Source organism: Capronia coronata (genome assembly GCF_000585585.1).
Source record: "Capronia coronata CBS 617.96 chromosome Unknown acBCG-supercont1.8, whole genome shotgun sequence".
In the NCBI taxonomy this organism is placed as follows: Eukaryota; Fungi; Ascomycota; class Eurotiomycetes; order Chaetothyriales; family Herpotrichiellaceae; genus Capronia; species Capronia coronata.
The window spans coordinates 1,337,320-1,361,463 of NW_006912900.1; the positions used below are offsets into that span (position 1 = coordinate 1,337,320).

A 24,144-nucleotide genomic window follows, 5' to 3' on the forward strand; every position below is an offset into this window, starting at 1 on the left:
CAACCAGTACGGATGGATATCTGCCTGCTGACAAGTGCATTTGGACGAGGTCACCCTGGGACATCGAGTCTGTCGTGTTGGCCCGCACTGCCACAGGATAGATCGAGATAGACGCATGGGATATGCCAAGAACATAGTTGTCATGTTCAGCACGTTCTTGGTCCGGCCAAGCAGGCACCGTTGCAGTCCTTTGAGAAGGCCTGCATTGGCTCTGGTTCTGCCGTCTCATGGAACCATCGCATGGCCACCTCATGCTCCTCTACACCTGGGTGAAGAATTCAAGTTCCCAGCATCTAGAAGCTGCGAACAGGCTCGCCGGTGTGGTGACTCGCGTCCTTCATTTGAACCCATGGTGCTCGCGAAGGCCATCTTCGAGATCATCGAGAGAAACTTCCAGATAGGGTGCTTAGTATCTGCTAGTACGAGCATCCAAGCATTTCCAGAGATCTCCGTACTGGTATGAGCTCTCTGTGATATATCCACTGCAGAGTCATCAGGGTTATTACTTTCAGTTGGCCGTGTTGTCCATCGAAGACTTTATTCATGCGGTGCTAAACGCTTCCTCCGGGCTCAGATAGACAGCGTCAGACCAGAAGCAGCGATCTGAGAATCAACCACCCTCCCACAGCACCGATCGTGGTCGCCGCTAGCAAGCCATTACCCTCTCTCGTCAGGGCAAGATAAGCCAATAGACCGACCACCAACTCCTTCCTTCGTGCCATAGCTCTCCGACCCTTCCATTCCGGATCAATAGTAAAAGGGGCATTTTGATCTTGTTTTGTGTCCGAAACCGCCTTCAACGGCACGGTAGCAGCCAAGGCTACCGGGCGATGATCCGAGCTTGCAAACAACGGGAGAGAGGTATATTTCAGCGGCCGTACCTGAACATCCCCGTTTGGTTGCCAGAAGAAGATGCGATCGCACCAACTAGGCCAGCGATGACGTGCCCACGGCCAGGGCTGTTCTCCATCCAGCGTGACCGCCTTGCTGCCATCCGGATCGTACTTGTACGTAGGAGGGAAATCGATCGGCGCCTCAGTCAATCCATGCAGAGCTTTGCCGGCCTTGACTTGCTGCGTAAGCTGATCCTCGGCCAGAAGATGTTTGAAATGCTTGGGATCCGTCTCATCACTGGTAGGTTGCGGGAACCGTTCTTGCACATCCAGTGGCGATGGCTGGAGGAGTGATGTGCGGTAATTCAGATCTCCGGCGAAAAACAGATGCGAGTGTGCTGAGTAGATGCCACTCTCTGCGGGCAGGTTCCGTTGTGCAGGACCAGAATCCACGTCAAATTCGCCTTGCAACAATGGCGCATCTTCCGCGTGTTCATCTCTTACTCCACCGCCCTTGTTTGCTGTTGTAGCCACTTTCGTCTCTGGCACAAACACCAACCTCTGCACAATGTTCTTGTAGTCCTCGTTGCGCTGTTCCAAGGCATCTTCCATCGCTGCCAAATGAGCGGCGACGAAAGTCAACTGGACCTCCCCGGGCCCTTCATCCTCTTCTTCGTTATTGAGGGAGCCGGACCTAGGATGGACCGTGGAGGAGTCCTTCCATTTATAGCCCAATCTGGCCCCGACGGCGCCTTTATTGCCCATGTCACTCACACCGAGTCCGACTCCCGCGGTCTGAATCCAGCCGATATGGTCCACGACATCGGTTCTCGCGAAGACCATGATCGCAGTGAGCCCCAGATTGCGCGAGACAATATTGACATAGTCTGTAGATCTTGTGGTCGGTACAGTAGCATCACTACTACCATCACCATCAGCGTCGCCAGTATTCGAACTCCGACTGGTGTCGAAATCTTTGCAAGCTAATTTGACAACATCATTCCAAGCATCCAAGTACGGCGTCAAAAAGGATCCGCCGAGAAACGCGTACGAGATTGGCGCGAGTTCCTGGAGACATAAGACCAATAGCTCCGGCGGTAGCTGGCCGGGGAGATTGCTGCGTAATGCAGAAAACAAGTATGGCGCAAACGCTTCAGGTTGGACGGGTGTACGTCCGCAGTTGAAAGTTAGGATGTACAGGCTGAGGTCAGGAGTGGTATGGTTGGATACGGACTTGGATTGGGCCATTGTTTGAGTGACCGGTCTGGTTGAGGCGACACCGACAGACTCCCAGCAAGCAAAGTCTTGGATTGCAGTCCTCGAGGGGGGAAACAAGGCTGGAGTAAGATGTATCCGGCGATTGACTGCGCGTGAGTTGGTAAGCGGGCTCACAATGTCAAATGCAGACGATGGCCGGTCGGTGGAGAATGATTGCTGCTGGACCCGAAAGATGGAAGTACCCCTGTGGTGGAAGATTGGCCGGTAGAATAGCAGCTCTAAACCGACAGATGTAATGACCTTTGGTCCGCCAAAGGTACAAGTAGGTGCCTAGGTCAGCACAGCGCGATTGAATCAACGCGGGTCAAGGTCCTTGAACACAATGTATCTGTATACAGATACTTACTCCTGTAGGGAAGATACTGAGGTGGCCCCCGATGTAGATACCTACCGCTACGAAGAAGTTGCCCAGACGTCATTTCCTGTAACATTCTGAAATAGGCTTAGCGAACAACGCACTAGTACGCGGAGACCAACTAATCCCGATTTGGACAAGGTCAGCCTCGTGCAGAGACCGTCTCCCTACCTTACTACTAGGGAGTACTAGTCACCAGGTACAAAATACTCGACGCACCACGCCACACGTTCACTTTACTCGTGGGTTCGTTCTTGTTCATGTTCGAGATAATGGATAGAATTACCTACGTTGGCACGATCGGGATTCGCATTTCCAGCACGTTATACCTCAGAGTTGGACAGTCATCCAAAGGCACCTTAGAAAGTCAGTACGCAAGAGTGTTGCCATTTGCGTCAATGGACCGACCATTCGGCCGAAAAAGACAGGCCTTGAAAACCAAATGCATTCCTGAGTGCCACTGAGATCTAGTCGTGGTGACATGCTTTGAGTTGACAAGCATTTAATGACCCCGGTCTGGTTTGTGGTCTTCAGCTATGGCACTGGACCAGCTCAGTAAATCCGTCACCATATTATCATCATGTCCATCACTATAGTATACCTTCCATCCATCGCGATCGCAATACTCAACCACGGCGGCCACTGGATGATCCGCACCCAAGTAATTGCCTCTTCGTCCCATGGCAGACATCGAACGGTAAGCTTCAGAGCGGTTCGCGATCCATCCACCTTGACGGATGAAGCGCTGCATAGTGACACCACGAGCACGGCCTGAATTGGTGCACGAACGTTAGTCGCTCTAGTGGTGACACAACGAGGCACCGGGCACAGCCATGCCGGCCGTTCGTTCGAAGTATGTGCCGCTACAGCAGGCTTCCGTGAGGGGGATTCTCAGCAGCAGCATAGCGAAAGCCGCTCAACTGCAATGGTTCTGTCGGGCATCTGGGCAATTCCACTAGCCGGCTGAGAAGCAAGTATGGAGTACGTCACGCATGCGATCAGCAGCTGGTATATGTCGTCGAGGTCGGCAAGACAAGGCAAGCCACGGCCGGTGTGAACGACATTTGCTGGTGTGTGCGGATATTCGTCGTGACAACGTTTGTCTCAATCATGACTGTCGACACATCAGGCCAGGAACTAAAGCCGATGCGTACATGACCGCCGTGATAGGCATCAACTCCGCCATCCGCCCTTGCAGCTGTTTTGTAGGTACCGGGACCAGGCCATCATCTTCCCATGTCTTGCAAATGAGGTCCGGCAGGGCTTGGAGTTCGGTGTTTGCTGTGTCCTCATCACCCAAGCGCGGCAATGCGGCGCGGACTCCAAGAGCTGTGCCGAATTCGCGAAATGCTAGCCTCCGGCTTATTGGCTCCTCGAAATAGCCATCACGCATCAGAAACCCAAGACAAGAGACGGCCCGACGGCAAATGGTGGCAGCCCAGGTTTCTTCCGCACTGAACCAATGGGCGGTCCACAAGGTCATTCCTAGATCCAGCGTGTCGCTCGATGAGTAATACCGCCATTTGGTGTCGACCATCTTCTTGAAGGCAGCAATCTCATCTTCGAGAGCTCCACGGTCGTCACTCATGTCTTGGAGAAGTCTGTAGGTCACATATCCGTCAACTGGATCGAGATTGCCCTCGGAGGTAACGAGTGGATGGGAGAGATCCATGCTGACTTTCCAATACATTCTAGGTCTGTTCGAAGACACGTTGAGCATGAAGTGAGGAAGAATAGCCTTGGCCATGGACACTGCTTGGTCGTTGTACCACTTGTTTCCCGTGACAAGGGTCATGCGATTCAGAGCAAACATCCACACCGTAAGGTAGTGGAAGTATTGTCCATCACCATCCGGACCTGACTCTTCCAATTTCCCAATGCGTAAACCGCCGTTGAGCGGGTGGTCGTCTGTAGCACCAGGAAGCCTGGAGTTGCCATCGCGTGTGTAGCCTAGAATGTCATGGACTGTGGCTACGAGGTTTGCGGCGAGTGTCAAGTACCGGACCTCGCCGGTCAGTTTGTGGAGAGTCAAGAAATTGACGACGGCAAATCCATCAGTCCACAAGTACCGGCCTCGATGTCCCTCTGCGGCTGGCGGGGGAGTCCATTTGGGAAGACTAGGGTCTGTTGCGTCTGGGAATATGCCATAGATTGACTCCATTGCCTCAAGGAATTTGGGAAGATTGGCCTTGTCGGTGGACGACATAAGGGTTGATTGTGAAGATCGAAGGCGTAGACGGGGCGATGTGTGAAAGTGAGGGCGGGAGAGCGTGGTGATGGCTCCGCGAATAGTGTACTTACTGTTCTTGGGAGATGTGAGACGACGGAAAGGGGCAGATGCCTCAACCTCTGAGATAATGATATAGCTCTAGACAATCAGGTTTGCATTGAAGCAATGGTGCGAGATGCTATCACTCTTCGTGATGACCATATCATTGATTGATGGAATCAGGGCTTATGGAGTTGTGACAACGCACGAGAATAAGTGAAGTTACCGGCACTGGAATAAGAAAGTCCGTGAATCAGTGGGTGACATGATCCTCCCTGTAAGATTGATGTAAGTAAGGAACAGCATGTTAATGATTAAATCATGGATCGAGGATGGATGAATGAATGGCCGAGTGGTTTCTGTCATGTCAGGATTCTATACCAAGCACTGCATGCAGTGGCATTCCACCTCAAGTTCCCGGTGCCCGCTGCTCGGAGCTGGAACAAGCCGGAACTCGGATCGAACCGAATAGGGAAAAGCCGAGCGAGGAGGGGAAGAAGCTACACGTGACTGTCTCCCGGCCCGCAGCACAATTTAACTCCGTCATTGCTAGTCACGTGGAAGAGCCATGAGTGGGTGAAACGATCAGCCCCTCAGAGTCATGAAGGTGCCCCTCATTTTCTGGCCGGGCAATTGCTTCACCGGCGCCTGTATCGGTCCTTTTCACTCTGTGCAGCTTCTACTGTAGGTAGGTACCGAAGTTACAGGTAGCTACTAGGTATGTCCATACAGTATCTCAGTTGCACAGTAACTGCGAGAATGGGTATCTACCTCACTAGGTAAGGTACTTAGGTAAGCTTGTAGTACTAGTAGCAGCTTGGAGCTTGTCATAGTGAATAAGGTACCTGCTGGAAGGTAGCTGGTACATCAGGTCCCGTAAAGTCCTTGTGTAGTTGCTATACCCTATAGCGCCGTTGGCGGTGGCAGGCAGGTCGGTAGATATTAAACTCCACCCATTGATTGATTACGCCTTTTCTCTTCTTCCTCTTTCCATCCACTTGTCTTAAATCTCGTCTCTACCGCACCTTCAGCGTCCAACTTGATCCTGTCCAGCTCACCGTCGTCCTCTGAACTCGTATAAACTCGAATCAATCCACGCAACAAACTTCAAAATGGTCAAAGCAGGTATGTCGGGATCTTCCACCACCATTTATGACAGAGATACAACTGCGGAGCGGCCGATGCTGGGCGGTTTGTCAGCGTCCATCAATCAACCAGCACGAGATGCCTTCAAGGCTCAAATAGACCATCTGTTAACACCTCTTCTTTACTTGCGCAGTTGCCGTCCTCCGCGGAGACTCCAAGGTCACCGGGACCGTGACCTTCGAGCAAGCCTCCGAGTCCGCTCCCACCACCGTCAGCTGGGACATCACCGGCCACGACGCCAACGCCGAGCGTGGCTTCCACATCCATCAGTTTGGCGACAACACCAACGGATGCACCAGCGCTGGTCCTCACTGTATGTTGACACTGCTCCTGAAAGAAAAGAGATAGATACCCCACACACCTGGGGGAGAGACGACTTTCAAAATATCAAGGCTAGCATAGTCTAATTGGAGCAAAATTGGCTGACTTCACTTGCTCCTTTCCAGATAACCCATTCGGCAAGACCCACGGTGCCCCGACGGACTCGGAGCGCCATGTCGGTGACTTGGGAAACATCAAGACTGACGCCCAGGGTAACGCCAAGGGCAGCGTCAGCGACAGCTTGATCAAGTTGATCGGCGAGCACAGCGTTCTCGGAGTAAGTCCCTTCCCCACCAGATGTACCAGCCCAGAGTTGGAAAAAGGTGTGAATGGACACTGATATGATTTCCCTCGATACAGCGAACTGTCGTCACCCACGCTGGCACCGATGATCTTGGCCGAGGCGGTTCCGAGGAAAGCAAGAAGACAGGCAACGCCGGTGCTCGACCTGCTTGCGGCGTCATTGGTATCGCCGCATAAATGGACAGCTTGGCTCATGCCGACAGCACCCCAAGCATCCCGCCGTATAAATGCCAATATGCATCTCGACTGCGGTCAATGTAGGCCATGCAGCAAGATACTTTGACCGTCTATGTTGGCAAGAGACTCTCGCGAGATAGTGTGGTGGACCAGGAAGAGACTGGTTGAATACATTCGACGCGGATGTTTGGGAAGGTCGAAGAGAGATGGGAGGTTACTCCCTCCCTGTCCCTGGACTTTTCAAGGCATGCATATATTTCGTGATAGTCTGAAATACACACAAAGTCCAAAACTTAAGCGGTCGGTCCACTATTGGTAGAACGCCTCCTTTCGATAATGTAAACACTCCAGGCATCACAGTTTTTAAGGATCACAGTAAACCGGGTCAGACGCTGACCAGGTAGATGGGATCTATCTACCGGCCAACCACAAGAGATTATCCGCCCTGAGAAAACATGAGCAACAGGAGCAACAGGAGCAACAGGAGCAATCTTCGTCAACCTGCGATGCCGATCACAAGCCATGCCACCAGATTTCAGATCCTAGATTCCATCCTTATATTCGTATAGTAGTACAATTCGAGAAAAAGATTCAAGCCAAGACACAAGTCCGCATCCACCTGCACATGCGAGTGCGAATCATGTTGTGTGGGGTGAGAGACAGGGGAAGAACAGACAAGATCTGCCTTGGACGGCTTCTCGCTCGCGGTGGCTTGGTTTGTGATCTCAGGGGCAAACACCGGCACTCAAAACCAAGTAACCACGACACCCTCAACAACAGCCTCTCATGTATTGTCCAGACAGCAGCCCCGAACGACCACGAGCCAGAATGCCTTGATTGAATGTCGAAGCGCGGGACAAAAGACTTCCGCTCCATGTACGTAGTATCGCCGAACGGAGCTGAAAAAACACACGCACATACGACTTTCGAGAAGGGGAATGCATGTTCATGTGAACCATTCGAGTTCGAGTTCGAGTTCCAATACCTGTTCCCCCATATTGGCCCCTCACGTCTTGTTTCCATGGCGCCCGGCACTCCTGTTCCTGCACTCATTGCAAGATCTACACTTCGGTGGCGGTCACGAAGCGTTCGATGGGCGGCCGCTCGATTTGGATATTGCCCTCCTTGTCGACTCTGCCATTGCCGTTCTCTTTCCCGTCCTCCGCAAGAGTCAATCTCTCCGCCTCGATCGCCAGGCCTTTGGACGGGTCACTAGCAACGAGCACTTCCAGCTGTGCTTCCTCCGCAGACCCGGTGTGCCCGTTGGCTGTGGCTGGGACGGTCGAGACGGATTCGTCGGCCAGTTTGGCGGCCACAGCCTGCGTCATGGCCACGGCATGAGCCGGGACAGGGCCCGGTTGAGGCTGAGACGGCGCGTGAGGGCGAGGGTGATGATTCTGATGGTGGGGATGATGGAGGTGGTGATGGTGATGGTGATGGTGAGATTCGTGTGTTGGTGAAGTAGGCTGGTGCTCTGAATTTGACTCCCTCGCGATGAGGTTGGCCGCCGTTGCGCCGTCGGTCCCTGCTTCCACTGCGGCTTCTTCCGCACGATGATGCGTAGCGTCTGTCCCGTTGGCCATGTTCTCATGCGGATGGGACGCTCTAGACATTTTCTTGTCCGGATGGACAGGTGTTTCTGTATAGTCCGCAGCGCAGACGATGGGTCTCCTCTTCTCCACCTCGTCATCTGGACATCTGGGTTTGCCCTTTACTGACCCGACCACCAATCTTTGACCCTGAAGCCACAGACACGGACCTTGCACCCAGCCTTTGTTCCCGTCCTTTTCCACGGCGGCACGCGTTTCGGCGTCTAGGTCGGGGAAATCGCCCCAGTCCCACTCGAGGTCGCCGCCATATCGTTTGGGGAAGTCCTTTGGTTCCATGAACTTGGACAGCGTGGATTTCACTTCATGCTTGCCGAGAATGAAGATTTTCGACACGGTGACCGGATCGAACCATCGTTTGATCCAGCCCCAGACAGTAGGGAAGAAAGAGGGTGCTCCGATGATCTGGGTAGTTGTCAGCTTTTTGCACGTCCATACTGTGCTGAAAGGGTTGGTGCTAGCCTTACAAATATTCTGTCCAGAGTTTCTGGATAATGCGCAGTGGCCAGAACACTGGCATCCTGCATATGTCCTTTAAGATTCCAAAACTGGGTGAGGCCAACACCGGAGATGTCGACAATATTTGTGGAGTTCGTCACTGGCACTTCCGGGTTGGGTCGTTCGAGAGTCGAGACCAAAGGCATCACGAAATTGAGCAAGTTCTGATAGAGAGCAAAGAGTGGGAGTAGTTTGGCCGGCGTTGCGAGGGTCTTGTGGTAAGGGAGGCTGTCTTTGTATGCCTGGGACTCTTTCTGATATTTCTGCACATTCTTGTTGTCGAGGCCTTTGATCGCATAGACGTAGATGGGGATACCTCGTTTGTCGCGATGGCCAGTCCACTGGGGATACTACCAAGCACCAACAATGTCAGATGATCTAGGTACCGTTTGAGAGTTGGGAGAGTGAACTTACCATCAAGCGAGCCTTTTCGTATGCCTCGACATCGAAGTGAGCATACAGCTCTTCCACCCGTTGTTCCTTCAGCCACTTCTCCGTGTCGGTGAACTGGCCAAATGCGCCATTGACATCGAACTTGCGAGCTCGTAGATATCGGCTAGGAAGACAGTCAGCGCGAGATCGTGAATGCCATGGTTGTACAGATCGAGATCAGCGTACAGTAGTGTTCCATCGTCGTGGCTCGCCCGGCCATTCACTCCGTCAGGTGTCCACCACCCTCCTTTTAGGAGGCGTTCCTTGAACTCCTTGAGTTTCTCTTCCTGGAAGGGAGTCAAGTGGTTGAGGGTGCCCGTCAATGGGTCGGCGGTTGTGGTCCTCGTCAAGGTCGCGGGAGGTTGTGTGGAGATGTCTGATTGATGCGACTGTTGCGACTTTTGCGACTGGCCGGTGAGGGTTCTGTAAAGCTGGCTCATTTCGACTCAAGTGTGTGGTCAACGACTGGTAGTGTTCACTTGCCCAAGTCGACCTGTGTCGCCGCGGCTGGATAACTGGCTGGTTATCAGGGTGAGGGAAATTGGTGTCTAGGAGGGGTATATGGTCGCAGTGCCTGAGCAAGAAGAAAGGGTAGAGCCGACAAATACTAGTACTGAACAGATCCCAGGACAAGGGGTGAGAGAACCAGATAGACAGATCTAAAAGTGATTCAAACTCAGGCGCGCCCAAAAAGATGCGAGTAAGATTATTCCTAGGAAATCAGCATGATTAGGTAGATAGATGCTACTAGCGAGGGAGGGCGGTGGTCGGACTTTCGTCCAAGATCTGATCGGGCGGGCCGGGATGAAGTAAGTACCTAAGGTTACCAAAGGGCGACCAGTGGCAGCAACGGAGCGGCGAAATGAACCAGCCACTATGTACAAGAGCCGAAGAAAGGGTGGAAGGCTCCAAGAAGGGTCGGTGTCAGAGGTCAGAGTTGCAGAATGGTCGGATGGACAGGGTTTCTCGTGTGCTGGTGTTTGGTTGTGAGCGGTGGCAGGGCACCACTGCATGGATGCCGAAGCCGGCAATAGCGAGCGACAACCGGGCTTGGGAGGCTTTCTTAGGGCGCGGCATCGCTGTTCTGACGCCCATCAGATTGCTTGTCCGGGGTGTCTTTCCAGACAGACTTATAGGGGCTTAGGGGGCTCTTTAGGCTAGGAGCATCGCTGATATCATTCCCCCACCTTACTGTTGTGCTGCACACTGTGGTCCCAAGGTTACTAGGTACCTAGGTAAGTAGGTACTTGCATTATTTTAATATTACAGAGTATTTCACACTGTGCTGACATTGCTCTACGGTTATGAATTATGTCAAGAACTTGAATCATGCACATCCGGACTCGGCTCCTCAGACGGCGAGATGGGACAAGCGGCTTCTGGACTGCCACTGCATCGACGAGATGAGCTTCAAAGTTCAGATTCCTTGCTAGTCACGGCAAAAGTACAGTCATCATTCATCTTCTTGATGACTTTCAGTGGTCTGCTCTCTGCAAAGTACCTTATCTATATAGGTATTGTTGTACTCTGTCGTGAGACCATCTCAGCGCCAATTTGTCACGTCTTGCGGTATATCAAGGGTCGTGTGCCCAGCGGAAACATTCCCTGTCAGCTGAAGTAATGCTGTTCATTTCAATCAATCAGCACCAGCCGCACCCGTCGATTCCATTTAATTGAGCATGTTCATGTCCAGCAAACGGCTTGGACTACCCACACCCATGGTTCCGGCCATACGACCAGGCTGTCTATTCTGGTCAGACTGTCGGATGCTCGGCCACCCAATACTACGGAGCACGTATCAGTCTGTCAGCCACAGGTCAGAACCTTCCTACGTAGAGTAGATCACCGCATTCGACCAAGTTGCCCTCTAATCCTCCGTCAAGTCTCCATACTCCCACATGCCGCGGCGCTCCTTTTTTGCCTCGTCTTGAAGCTCATTCAGGTGCGTCAACGTCTCAGTGGCCTGTCGCTCCCAGGGTTTGAGCTTGGTCGGCACCATGGCCAACCCTTCTCGCACGATTTCCGCGTTGATGCTCTCGTCGATGTTGCTCGAGATCTTGGGATCGAGTAAAGTGATGTGAAGCGTGCCTTCTGGGGCCACATAATCCACATTGGCAACCAAATCTCGTCCCTCGGTCTGCTCCGCAATGAAATCGACCGCGTCGCGAAGATACTGGAGTGAGGTGGGAAGTTGCAGGAAGGACAACACCGCGTCGGTCGCCTGTGGCTTCAGCTTTTGCGTCGAGAATTGTGGTTGAGCCAGCGGTCGTAACCGGCTCCATGGAATGGTCTCCGAGTTGCCATAGTCCAGATATGTCACATCCACTTGCTTTCCCTCCCTGTCCACCCGTCGTACCTTCGCTCGGTACCACTCGTTGTCCGCGGTGAACTTGGCAGCAACCACGTCGCCAACTTTGGGAGACCCGGAAAGAGGCTGCTCGTTCGCTTTATTCAGATGGAACGACTTGAACGACTTCATCAATTCAGTCAACGCCGCCGTGCCCGGTCCGACCTGTTGAACCTTGAGTTTACCGGCTTCGTCCACATTGGTCACCACCACATCACGGTAGTCCTTACGTCTGGACGCTGGTTCGGCTGATTCTCCGTTGGTGCCGTTCGCACCGTCGGTAGCATGCCCATTCACCTCTTCTTCCGGTTCTTTGCTGGGATCCCAATCATGCCACATTCCTTTGCGGGCTTCTTTGGCTTTCTGCTCCGCGGCGAACAGTTCATTGGCATGACCGCTTTGCTCGGCTGAGTAAGCGTGCACTTCCGCCAGACCCTCCTCGACCAAAGCCTTTGCAAAGTTTTCTCGGCCGACGTACAGGGTGCCGATGAAGCCACCAACCTTGTCAACGTTCTCCACGTCGATCTCCACATCTCGTTGCATACATCTTCGGTAGGCGAACTCATAGGCTTCTTGTCCGAAAGGCTCGGCCGTGTCACCCGGCTGTCGAGCAGGTTTGGGTGTCCGAATGCCGGAGAGCACAAATGTGAGCTTGGCATTGTCGCGAGGGACCAGGACGACGAATCTAGATCCCGACCGGACGAAGTCAACCACAGCAGGTACTTTCTTTTGTCGTTGGAGCACCGAAGCCTCCATCCTGGCCTTCTGCAAGCTTTCGGAATAGTCCTGATAATGTTTATTCGCCGGTGGTTTGGACGACCACATACCTTTCTCCTCCTTCTGGGCCGTCTCTTCGGCCAAAAGCAGAGCATCGTAGTCTGGTGATCGGTCGTCATCGTCGCGTCGGTGTCGGATGACAGAGGCATAGCCTGCTTCGACCAAGGCCAACGCGATATTCTTCCCATTCACCATCACCGTGGCCACTTCTCGCTCCTCGAACCCTTCCGACGCCGGCTTCTTTCCGTCGATCGACACCTTGACATGCTTGCCAATCAATCGCTTTCGCAGGAACTCCTTTGCGTCCGCGCCGAAGGGCGCCTGCTTGGGATCCGAGGGTTTCGGCTGACGGATACTGGAAAGGGTGACCTTCCGTTCATCGCCAGAACGAGGTCGGATGAAGATTGTCTCAGCATTCAGGACTCGGGACACAGTGAAGTCGGCGTCCTGTACACCCGAGGCCTTCGTGGCCGATATGCCTGTGAAGATACCTCTCTTCGCGGTCTTGGCCGCATTCTCCGCGTTTCGGAATTGTGCCATCTCATTGCCCAGCAAGGTGACATGTTGATCGTTGCACCTCGCCAACCCAGCTTCGAGAAGGAACTTGGCAATATTTCCCTTGGGGTGTAGGACATGGGCAATAAGCTGATGCTGGGGCGTCACGCCCAGTAACTCGACCACGCATTTCCGCTGGTGTAATCTCTCGTCCACGAAGGAATGCGCTTCGGGTCCGCAAGGCTCAGCTGGAACCTCTTTGCCCTCCGGCGAAGTGCGTTTCGTGGCAGGAGCTCGTACGCCAGCCAGAACAAGCATGGTCTGAACATGTTTTGTGGGAGTGAGCATGAGTCGAGCGATCAAGCGGTCACCGGTCAGGACACGTTCAACGATTGCCTCGACCTTCTTGCCTTTGTACTGCTCGACCAAGGCATTGGGATTAGATACCTCCGAGGAGCTTTCTATGTGACCTCCGGTGCCCCAGACACCCTTGTTGGCTGCCTTTGCCTCCGACTCGAGTGAGCGCAGAAGATCAAGGTATGCCAGAGCGCTTTCGTCGTCTTCCTTTCTACCTGCATCTTCGCGAACTTTAGCCCAGCCTTCTTGCACGATCAGCTCCGGAAACTCTGGCCCGTTGGGAAGTTTGACTCGGCCGTATTCTCGCTTCGTGGTAGGAATGGCATAGAGGACCTGGAACTGAACCACCTTGCCCAGGAGGTGTTCTCGAAGGAATTCGCGGGATTGGAACGCAAACGGCTGCGGAGCAGTGGTTAGCTTCAGGGCCTAGATTTGGTGTAACATAGTATGAGGAGCATTACCTCGTCACCCTCACGTCTCAGACGAGGGGCGCTGATGTAGGCCAGAGACAGAGTGCGTTCGGCACCTTTTTGGTTGGCGACCACCAAGGTGTCGCCAGACAGGATACTTTTCACTCGACCTTGAAGAAGGGCCATTTTTTGACAGCCAACAGAACGGCAATTGTGGACGCTATGCACGAAAAGAGCAGAGAGGAGAGAGGAGAGAGGAGCGTAGAGCGAGAGTCACGGGAACGGGAATGGTAGAGAAGTCGTGACGGTGGTTGTGGGTGTTGTGTGAGGTGTATACTGAGTAGCTAGGTAGAGGTACCTGGTAACAATCAATGTGCCTGTAAATAAATAATGATGAGGGATGGAATTGGCATTTGATGTGGCCACCTTCATTGCGTTCAAGTTTGTGGGGTAGAAATCGAGCCTCATCACTCTACTACGTACTACATAGTACATAGTAGTACTACTCACTGTATTTTGGACCCCAAGTGACACCATAGGAAGTGTCAAGCGTAGTTTAGGTATAGGGAGGGAGAGAGAGTGACTATTCTGTTGTCTGTATTACTAGTTGTTTATTGTATGACCTCCCGCGTTGCCTGTGGTTCGCACTGACCGGCTGTTGGATCCCTCTCCAGGTACAAACAGCCACGCCACAGACAAGAGCGTGGTGAAATTATTAGTACAGGTATGTGCCTAAGCCGTTGTCGCCTTCCTATTCGGACTCTTTCTTATCAGACCTGAATGAACCAGCGGGTGCGGTTTATTCATTTGCCGCCTCTAGCATTGTCGCTCGGTTCGATACACACATACAACATTTATCATTTATCAATCTATCTTTTGTCATAACTTCCGTTCATCCACATCTATATAAAGTAGCGCAGAGAAGACCTCGTTGTCACTCAGAGATCACCCTGCTGTTGCTACTCAGGAAGAGGACACTGCACACTGCACACTGCAACTACAGTATTACTAGTACCTAGTACAATCCAGTTCTTATCGCTGCCTTATCACACCTCCTGAGCATCGCCCAGCCTCGTCGCCTTCCTTCGCCTCCTCTCCATCCATCCATCACCATGAACAATATCGACCCATCGCATCGCAAAGCCATCATCGGCGATCCCAAGGGCAATTTCTGGCTGTACGACTCCGCCGCCGGAATCGACCTCACCCATCCGCCCACGCCGACATCCGCCACTCCAACCCCAAACTATACGCTGGCCACGACCACACTACCCGTGAAAATCGATCCAGCCAAGTCGGCCCTCGTGATCATCGACATGCAGAATTTCTTCCTGTCACCAAGTCTCGGCCGACCAGCAGACTCCAAGGGCCTGCTCGCGCAGCAGCAGCTCTTGAAGTACGCGATCCCCGCGGCACGCAAGGCAGGGGTCCGCGTCGTCTGGCTGAACTGGGGTCTGACCGACGAAGAAATCACCGCCATGCCGCCCGGGACACTGCGCGCTTTCGGCTACGAGACCGTGCCGGCCGACCAGTTCGAGTCGTATGCCACCATTGAGCAGAAACAAGCCGCGATCGACTCGTACGGCGTCAACGAGGGATGCGACAAGATCGCCCTCGAAGAGATTGATGCCAAGACCGAGGCTGTTCCCGGCAAGAATCCCCGGATCTATAGAGGTCTCGGAGCAGAGATCGGGCCCGTCACCCTCGACGATGGCACGACCACCGTCGAGGGAGGCAGGCTGCTGATGCGCGACAGCTGGAATGCCGATGTTACTCCCGAGCTTCGACGCGCGTATGAGGAAGGGCTAAAAGCCAGTCCGCCGGACGTATGGATCCATAAGAACCGTATGTCGGGTCTGTGGGGCGCGAATACGGCCTGTTCAGAGTTTCTCGACAAGGAGGGCATCAAGACGCTGTTCTTCACTGGCGTCAATACAGATCAATGTGTGGGGGGAAGTATACAGGATGTAAGTCATTTCCTCCCTGTCGAAGCAAGAAGAAGGAAGCCCGAGTTGCATTTCCTTGTTCAGTTTTTCCTCTTTGATTATTTCATTTACTACCAGCTCTCGGACATCGTTTTAGCACAACGCGCCAAAGAAGACTTCTAACACTGCTTCCTCAACAGGCTTATTCGAAAGGATACGACATCATTCTCCTTTCCGACGGTGCCGCCACTACCAGCCCGTCCAGTAGCCAGGAGTCCATCGAGTTCAACTGCGCAAAGACTTGGGGCTTCTGCACGTCTTGCAAAACTTTTGCGGATGGTGTTAGCTTGTAGGCCCAAGCTTGATTACGATGCTTATGCGGTATGTATCAGCGGGAGTTATGTGAAATCGATGGTCGTAGAAGCTTGTTCAAGACTGGCTCTTTCGTCCGCCTGTTTATTGGTATAGGTGTATATGTATCAATCGTCCACCACAGACGCCATCCTCCACTGTCCATCGGACAGATGCGCTCATAGATCTATTGTTCATCTCCGCCACTCCTTATATATTCCTTTCCTCCCTTCAGTTCCTATTTCTTCCGCTTGCGATACCGTTTCCTCCAATATGATCCCCCATTCCCTCCACATGATATCCCTATTTTCCACCACATTCGATCCTTAGTCCAAGATTCACCATGATCCTCCTCCTCCTCCTCCTCCAATCTCTCATTTCTTATTTCACATTCGCAATTTTCAATCACCGGATTCAATCTGGCCTATATATTGGGCGCATCACTGATCAGTCTGCAGGTGATAAAGATGCATCGAGCCCATTCGCTACTTCGTCGCCTCAGCGGCCCGCCCAGCCGGTGTCTTTGGCCGATTCGGCGTCGTCGCAGGCAAGCCCCTCGCAGCCGCTTGCGAATCAATGATTCGTTCGATTTTGGTCTTGGGCCGCGTCGGTGCTCCCGGGACACCGGGAGAGTGGTGGGAAATATTGCCATGGTGGCGAGATCCAGAATCGGAACCGGAACCGGAACGAGCGCTAACGGACCCAGACTGGCGAGGACCGGTCGGCGGAGTGCGTGAACCGGTAGGAGTATTTGGTCCAGCAGGAATTGTTAGCGCCGATGCCGGGGTTGCTGGTGCCGATGCCGGGCCAGGTGTCGCCGTGGCGAATCTGCTCGCCAGTAGATCACCGGCTCCATGGCCTCCACTCTTCACCTTGGGCTCAGAGAAGATGTGGTCTCCCTGAGCGCGGGGTCCGGTTGGGGGAGCGGGAGCAGGAGGAGGAGCAGAAGCAAAAGCAGACGGAGATGGCGATGCAGCAGCGGCAGTTGTCGCAGGTGTAGCATATCTGCTGGCCAGTAAGTCACCTGCTCCGTAGCCTTGATTGCTCACCTTGGGTTCGGCGAAGATATGGTCTTTGTCGTCCTTCTTGGACATCGATCCATATGGAGCCGTAGCAGAGGCAGAAGCCGCAGGTGAGGCAGCACTCGAGACGGATACCGAAGCAGGACGACCACCAGCGGCAGTAGTAGCAGCAGTAGGTGTCGCTGGTGGAGTAGCGAATCGACTCTTCAACAGGTCCCCTGGTCCATGGCCCATATTCTTGACTTTGGCCACGCTGAAGATGTGGTCTTTGGCCACTGGCGAAGACGCAGTAGCGGCAGCGGAGCCAGAAGCAGAAGCAGACGAACAGACGGAAGGAGTTGAAGACGAGGCATCTTGAACCGGTGCAGGCGTAGACACAGACGCAGGAGCTTGTGCCGGTGTTGATACTAGAGAGGTTACCGTACTCGTCGTCGGTGTTGCATATTTGCTTTGCAAGAGATCACCCGGGCCGTATCCTTGGTTCTTGACTTTGGCTACGCCGAAGATATGCTCGACGGCGGATCTGGAAGCAGAAGCAGGTACAAGGTCAGAAGCAGCACCGGACACAGGGGTTGCAGCTGGTGTTGGTGCTGGAGCCGGAGAAGAGACAGTGCTGGTCACTGGTGTGGCATATCTGCTCTTCATCAAGTCACCAGGACCATATCCTTGGTTCTTGACTTTCGCCACACCATAGATCTGGTCGACAGCAGAAACGGAACCAGAACGAGAAGCCGGAGTAGAGGTAGCAGCAGGAGCAGCCACAGGAGCAGAGGGAGAGGCAAAGGCAGAGGCAGCAGCGGGCCCAGACACTGGGATCGAGTCAGACTCAGGAACCGAACCAGACTGAACAGGCAATCCTTCAAAGTTGATGTTGACACGTGGGGTCGTCGGCGAAACACCCAGCTCAAAGGAAGTATTGCAAAACGAGGACTCCAGTTCCTGCTCGAATGTGCTGACAACAGGAGCGGGAGCCAGAGGGAAGATCGGGCCAGACATCACCCTGGCGGACTCGATGCGTGTCTGAGCAAAGCTAGTGCGGTATTCATCGCTGCTGGCCTCACTTATCGCATTGACATCTTGTCCCGAGAAGTCCGTCACAATCTGAAGTTGAGGCCGAGGAGGCTGTTGTTGTCGCTGTTGAAGGCTGGCGATGGATTCAGCCTTGGCCTTGACATCCTGTTTTAGTTGGTCCAACTCGTCTTGCAAGACTTTCTGGTTACTATTCTGAGCCTTTTCACGCTTGGTGGCCTCCTCGCCGCGAGCTTCTTCGGCTTGCTTGACCTGTTGCTCAAGCTTCTCGAGTGTGGAACGTTGTTGGCCGATGGTGGCCTCCTTGTCCTCAACGGAAGATTCGAGGCCGCAGATAGTGAGTCTGTACTCTTCGAACGATTTGACCTTCTGTTCCAGCTGGGTGATTTGCGCCTGGTTCGCGCGGACGTCCTCCGCCTTTGCAGCGGCCAGAGCGGCCAGAGCATCCTTCTGCTCTCGGATCTTGTTTTCTCTGGCTTTGACGGACGATGCGGCAGTGGCGAGTGCCCCCTGGGCCTGTTTTACCTCTTCGTCCTTGCCCTTAAGTGACGATTCGACGGCAGTGAGAGCTTTCTTGGCCTGTTCGAGTTCTTCATCCTTGGACTTCACTGACAGCATGAGCTCGCCTATAGTCTTCTCATATTGCTTGATTGCAGTGTCTTTAGCCTTACCCAGCGCTTGCAACGCGGTTAGAGAATTCTTCGCTTTCTGGGTCACCTTGTCCTTTGATTCCAAGGTTAAATTCAAAGCCGTGAGGGTGCTGACATGTTCTTGGATCGTCGCATCTTTGGTCTTGACCGACGCCTGGAGAGTCGTCAGAGCAGTCTTTTGCTCCTTGATCGTGGAGTCTTTGTCCTTGCTCGAAGTTTCCAGGGCGATCAGAGCATCTTGGAGCTCTTTGACCTTGTTGTCCTTGGATTTGATGCCGGTGTTCAAAGTGGATAGAGACTTGGTCTGTTCCTTGATCTTGACTTCCTTGGAATTCGTTGACTCTTTGAGGGCCGATACAGCTTTCTCCAGTTCTTCAATCTTGGTATTACGGGCCTGGACAGACTCTTCAAGATTCTTGATGCTGGCCTCTTGGTCCTGGACGATCCAGTCATTGTTGTTGGTTTGTTGCATGGAATTTGCTTGCTCAAGAGCGGCCTTCAGGTCAGTGGTCGCCGCTTCCTTCTCGGCCACTTCCTTGGTGCGAGCATCGAGATCATTCTGCAATTCCTTGATCGTCTCTTTGAGCTCATCGATCTTCGAAGCATAGAGTCCCAGAGATGTCTGCTGCTCGTCGAGTTTTTTGACGGCGTTGTCTAGCAAAGACTGGCTTCGGTCGACCAGCCCGGATTGTTCCTTGATGGTTTTCTGGCATTTGCTGATCTCATTATCATGTGTCTCGATGAGCTTCTTCAAGACCATGTCCTGTTTGGTGATGATTTCCACGAGCGCTCGCTTCGACTTGCCGATCCAAGAAGGGGAGGGACATGACAGGTAGCAGACAGTGAAGACCAGAGGGAGCATCAAGACCATGCAACATGCAAACGGAGCGGTGGACAAAAGACTGGTAACTTGAGGAGCATCGTTGGGCTCATACACTGGAGATCCTTGATCTTGCCAAATGGCGATGTCGGTTGTGGTCTGCTCAACAGTGACCAGAGGTTCTGCTTTCTGAATTTGGACATGTGGCTGAGTCTGGATGACGGGGCAGATGGGATTGAAGATGGCTTGCTCGGTCGGTAGCAGCAGACAAAAATGGATGAGGCTGAAGTCGTTGGAGGCGGCTTGATTGCTACCACTATTTATATATTCAGGGCGGAGGAGGACGACGACCTTTTCAGTCCATATATTTGCGTCGAAGAGTGCCGCTGCCGAAAAATCCGTCGAGTGGGGTGGGAAGTCTGGACGCTTGGGGGCGTCGATGGTGGACGATATCTCGCGTCCGTACCACCAGTTCTTCAACAAGCAGTAGAAATGCTTCCAGAAGATGTTGTCTTGCGCCATGGTTGTTGGAGTACATAAAGGTTGGATGTCATGTGGCTAGAGCGAATGGTAGGGGTGTGGATAGGAATGTGTTTGCGTTGCTTTGAGCGATTTCAATGATCCAAGCAAACAGCTGATGAGACGAAGCCTTCGAGCCGCTATTGATAGGGTGTTGTTGTAACAGAATCGAAGGCTGGTAGAGCGCACAAGATGGAATAGATTTTGTTGTTCATGGTCAAGAAAGAGACGTTGCGCACGAAAGAAATAGGGAAGAAAGGCCAGAGGTAGGCAGTCATTGTGCACAGGCTGCAGGTGATGTCTATAGAGCAGTGAATGCCTTGTGTGTGATAATGAGCGCAGGCAGAAAGTGTGTTGAAAGAGACGAGGATGCCTGCAGAAAGCTCAGTTGACAGAAACAAAGGAACCAGGAAAGAAGAGCAACGCGGACAAAGAGCCCGACAAGAGACAGTCGACACCAACCTGCACAGTGGCATCCGTAGAACTGTTTTGTGTCAAAGAACAATGACAGGGCAGTCCCAGTGCAGGACAATGAGCTCGACGCAGTGCTGATCGACGGCCGACAAGGCTTAGCTGTCAAGAAATCGCGCTGGGGCCAATTTGATTCGTAGTCTGGCGTCCTCATGCACCTACCGCAGGTGCTGTACGATATTCCAAGATACACTCAGGGCCGGCAGATGCAGGATGGAACTCCTGGGAGACAATAAGAGATCATAATAGAAATTTCAAGATAAGGATAGCCAGCTGTATCTCGAAATCTGACCGGCGGCCGCGGACAGTCAGCAAGGCTGGGCAGCGAGGAGACGGGGAATCCCAACATGGGAAAGAGACAACGTACCACTTCGACTCGCTCTTTGAGAGTCGTAACAGAGATGTGTTAATTGGGGTATCATATAAGTAATGTACAGCTGAGGCCGAACAGTATGCCCATACTCCGCTGCAATATCTGTGCCGTGACCGCTATCAAGACCGTAAATTCATCCAGCAACATGTACAAGCTGTGCGTTGGCAGCCTCGCCATCATTGATGAGGCATTGTTCCATCGTTCAGACCATCACTCAGAATAAAATCGTTAGCGGACGACTGTCCAAAGTCGACCCAGTCCCATTCGAAGGTCATGGGCATCTGCCACAGGTCTTGCGGGACAAATGGTTGTTGAAAAGCACCGGCATTGAGGGGAGACATGGTCGAGCTCGGTGGGTGTTGGTGACCCATATCGGGACTCATTCCAGGTTGGTTGAGCATGTCGGCGTACTCGCTGTCAAGATTGTGCATGTTGAAAAATGTTGTATTCGTGTTTAAAGGACTGGCTTGATTCGCTGATGTGGTTGGGATGCCGGTCGTGGACGGCACTGTCGCAGCGCCTCGAGGAGAGCTTCCTGCGCCGCTTGATCTTCGTGAACCTGATGGCCGGCCATTGATCTGAGCTTGAGCCTGGGCCATGGCCGACTGATTGACCCGTATGACTTCCTCGGGTACAAGCCTGCGCTTCCGCTTGGACCCCTCCTTCTCAGCCTTGTCGATGACGACCCTTGCGATACGGGCAAACTCGGAGCAGACGGTGAGCATACGAGTGAGGGAGCCTGAGCCTTCGTCACGCGAGATGTTGGATAGGAAATTGACAACGAGATCCATCAGCTTGATGTCGGCTCTGGCGCGGGTGTCTTGAGGATTCTGTAGGATGTTCGCGAAAAGCGTGACCAGGGCGGAGACAGGGAAATACAGAATCAGCCAGACGCAGGCAAAGTCGCCCTGTGGAATATATTTGATCAGGTGGATAGAGGCTCGAGCGGCTGAAACACACAGAGCTGCGGAAGAAAATACTCGAGGGTTGAGAGGTCGAGCGTTGAGCCCTTGGATGGCATATTCGGACAATCGGCTAGTCCAATAGCCATGGTGGACTGACATGCGATGGATGGTGGTTAAGCAGTTATAGTAGGAGAAATGGAGGACGACGATATGCAGGACAAGGGGAGTGTGCGCCGTCTTGATTTCGTGTTCTGGCCTGAAATCAATTGGAATGCTGTCTTTCCAAGCCTCCAGTTCTTTGTCAAGTTCTCCGATGGTATTGAGCAGTTCGCCGTCACTCTGCTTCGAGGCCCGGACAGAGTAAAGCTGACGATACACTTTGCTGGAAATAATGGCGAATTCGCACATCAGTCGGAACAGGTTGATCTTGCTCTTTCCATCTGCCAACGGCACATTGCCGATATTGTCCGGAGGATCTTCTGAAGGAAGCTCGACGTTCATGTCGTCGTCGTCTTGCGCAGGTGGTCTGCCGGCCCGAAGACACGCGTCCTTGTCGAGAAGATATGCGATCCAAAACACACGTTTTCGTTGCTCCACCTCGATGGGGTTCAGGTTGAAAGCCGAGCCTCGTTTGTGCAGACCGATTGTGTGGGAACATCGGATTGCGGCCGCGATGAGGAAAAATGAAGGCTGAGGGTTTGGCGTGCCTTGCAGGAACAAAGCCATGCCCAACAACGCCTGGACACTTAGAAGATCTGTATTTCGCATCGTAAGTTCGGTGATGACCCCCATCGCGTTCTTCAGATACAACCACGCCTTGTGGTCATCTTCTTGCGGTACCACATTGCTCATCACTCTGATGCGATAAGCAATGGCCAATGCGACATTGATACTGGCCCACCACCCACTACCCTCGTAAGGATCCCTGGAATATTGCTTTTCCACCAGATGCATAAAGGTGGGTTCGTGAAATAGAGGGAACATGCAGTTGAAATTCTCGAAAAAGTCTTTGAACAATGACAGAGCTTCTTCTTTGGGCGGTAGGGGCTTAAAGACTCGGCGGACAAAGATGTCGCCAAATATCTCGGGCTTCCAATACTGCCATTTGTTTTCATCTTCATTAACGGCGTTCTGGATGGTTTCCTGAAACGACGTATCCCCGGTTTTCTCGTTGACCCATTCAATGCCCTTACTTGAAAAAATGGAGAATGCGGACGACGACCCTGGCCGAGGTTAGAAGGCAGTGTGACAAGGATGCACAGAATGGACCACACTTACCGATGTATCTAGTCTCGCCTACGTTGTTGGTTACAAGTGAGCACATGGCCTCGGAGAGATTCTCGACTTCTTCTCGACCTGTTTTGTCACCATCGGCGCTCGGAGTGGTAAACGACTCGCCGGGAGTATCATGAGAGTCTCTTTGGGACCCTGGCCGTGGAGAGCTTTCCGGTGCCGAAGAAGCTGGGCCACTCTTGGGCGGAGCCGGCGAATCTGATCTTTGTGCTGTGCTTTCTTTGGAAGAAGCCTTCTCGGCCAGGCGCTTCTCGAGGGTGCCCAGATCGGTTTTGCCAGTCTCGTCTTCGGTCAAGAGACCGGACATGCGCAAAAGAGACTCCATGCGCCCGAGGCGGTTTTCCAGGCCCTCGATGTATTTGGCACTATCACAACTGTCAGTCCGACATCTCCAATCAATCCGAATGCGCAATCGTGTCACCCTACCCTTTGGGTGGATTTCTTTTCTTCTCCACCTGTGTGAAGATACATTCCGTCTTGTAGTTTATGCAGTGACCACATTTCGGCATCTTTCCGTCACATTTGATTTTCTTTTTCCTGCACATATCGCAAGCCTGCCAAACGTGTCAGAGCCCGGGGTATTCCTTTCAAAGTGCTTGGGAGCGCACCCTTGCAATGCGCCGGCGCTTGGGATCATTATCGTCACCAAGACCATCGTTGAAATCACTGAAGTAGTTCCCTGAAGGAATGCTTGGAGGTATAGGAGTGCCGTCCGGGTTGTAGGAGCCGAAGATCTGGGTTGGCTGGTGGGATACAAATTGGGACATGTCAAAGCCCAAACTGTCGACGCTGCCTCGAGGGTCCATGTCGACTTGGGACCGATTGCGGGATACTTCTCCCCAGTCCAGGAGAATCGAGAGGACTCCGGAGACGAGGTCGTCACACTGGTCAACGCAGGCACCCGATGACGAACGACTGGACGAGGGACAAGAATGTCAGCATTGGTAAGCCAATGGGCTCATTCTTGAGGGGTTGGGAGCACGATTGGGGACGAGAAAAAGCGCGTCCTAACGGGTTGCGGATATGAATACCACCGCCAAACAAGGACGAGTAGAGTAGGAGGAAGAAAAGAGTGTAAGTACAGGTAGACAGGAGGTGAGGCGAGGAGAGCGGTAGAGGGTGTTGGATTGTATTGTATCAGAATGAGGCAGAAACAGGCCCCCGAACATTGAATGGATGGG

General features: G+C 53.0%; 8 protein-coding genes across 8 annotated transcripts; 2 read left to right on the plus strand and 6 right to left on the minus strand.

Annotated features, from left to right (window-relative positions):
• Nucleotides 1–584: 584 nt before the first annotated feature.
• Nucleotides 585–2,081, minus strand: A1O1_08724 (uncharacterized protein; the record flags this gene model as incomplete). Its single annotated transcript, XM_007729582.1, has 1 exon — nt 585–2,081. One exon carries the CDS (start codon nt 2,079–2,081, stop codon nt 585–587), a length of 1,497 nt encoding a protein of 498 aa, XP_007727772.1.
• Nucleotides 2,082–3,574: 1,493 nt separating this feature from the next.
• A1O1_08725 (uncharacterized protein) lies at nt 3,575–4,672 on the minus strand (the record flags this gene model as incomplete). The annotated part of the gene is made up of 1 exon (XM_007729583.1): nt 3,575–4,672. One exon carries the CDS (start codon nt 4,670–4,672, stop codon nt 3,575–3,577), a length of 1,098 nt encoding a protein of 365 aa, XP_007727773.1.
• Nucleotides 4,673–5,847: 1,175 nt separating this feature from the next.
• On the plus strand, nt 5,848–6,682 carry A1O1_08726 (superoxide dismutase; the record flags this gene model as incomplete). The annotated part of the gene is made up of 4 exons (XM_007729584.1): nt 5,848–5,860; nt 6,015–6,194; nt 6,328–6,479; nt 6,563–6,682. The coding sequence occupies 4 exons, from the start codon at nt 5,848–5,850 to the stop codon at nt 6,680–6,682; spliced, it is 465 nt and encodes a 154-aa protein (XP_007727774.1).
• A 1,061-nt stretch (nt 6,683–7,743) lies between these two features.
• Nucleotides 7,744–9,659, minus strand: A1O1_08727 (uncharacterized protein; the record flags this gene model as incomplete). The annotated part of the gene is made up of 4 exons (XM_007729585.1): nt 7,744–8,694; nt 8,757–9,137; nt 9,202–9,343; nt 9,406–9,659. The coding sequence occupies 4 exons, from the start codon at nt 9,657–9,659 to the stop codon at nt 7,744–7,746; spliced, it is 1,728 nt and encodes a 575-aa protein (XP_007727775.1).
• A 1,427-nt stretch (nt 9,660–11,086) lies between these two features.
• Nucleotides 11,087–13,791, minus strand: A1O1_08728 (uncharacterized protein; the record flags this gene model as incomplete). Its single annotated transcript, XM_007729586.1, has 2 exons — nt 11,087–13,594; nt 13,657–13,791. 2 exons carry the CDS (start codon nt 13,789–13,791, stop codon nt 11,087–11,089), a joined length of 2,643 nt encoding a protein of 880 aa, XP_007727776.1.
• A 926-nt stretch (nt 13,792–14,717) lies between these two features.
• Nucleotides 14,718–15,883, plus strand: A1O1_08729 (uncharacterized protein; the record flags this gene model as incomplete). The annotated part of the gene is made up of 2 exons (XM_007729587.1): nt 14,718–15,572; nt 15,731–15,883. 2 exons carry the CDS (start codon nt 14,718–14,720, stop codon nt 15,881–15,883), a joined length of 1,008 nt encoding a protein of 335 aa, XP_007727777.1.
• A 483-nt stretch (nt 15,884–16,366) lies between these two features.
• On the minus strand, nt 16,367–19,924 carry A1O1_08730 (uncharacterized protein; the record flags this gene model as incomplete). Its single annotated transcript, XM_007729588.1, has 1 exon — nt 16,367–19,924. The coding sequence occupies one exon, from the start codon at nt 19,922–19,924 to the stop codon at nt 16,367–16,369; it is 3,558 nt and encodes a 1,185-aa protein (XP_007727778.1).
• A 1,017-nt stretch (nt 19,925–20,941) lies between these two features.
• A1O1_08731 (uncharacterized protein) lies at nt 20,942–23,769 on the minus strand (the record flags this gene model as incomplete). Its single annotated transcript, XM_007729589.1, has 4 exons — nt 20,942–22,893; nt 22,949–23,328; nt 23,390–23,517; nt 23,572–23,769. The coding sequence occupies 4 exons, from the start codon at nt 23,767–23,769 to the stop codon at nt 20,942–20,944; spliced, it is 2,658 nt and encodes an 885-aa protein (XP_007727779.1).
• Nucleotides 23,770–24,144: the final 375 nt, after the last annotated feature.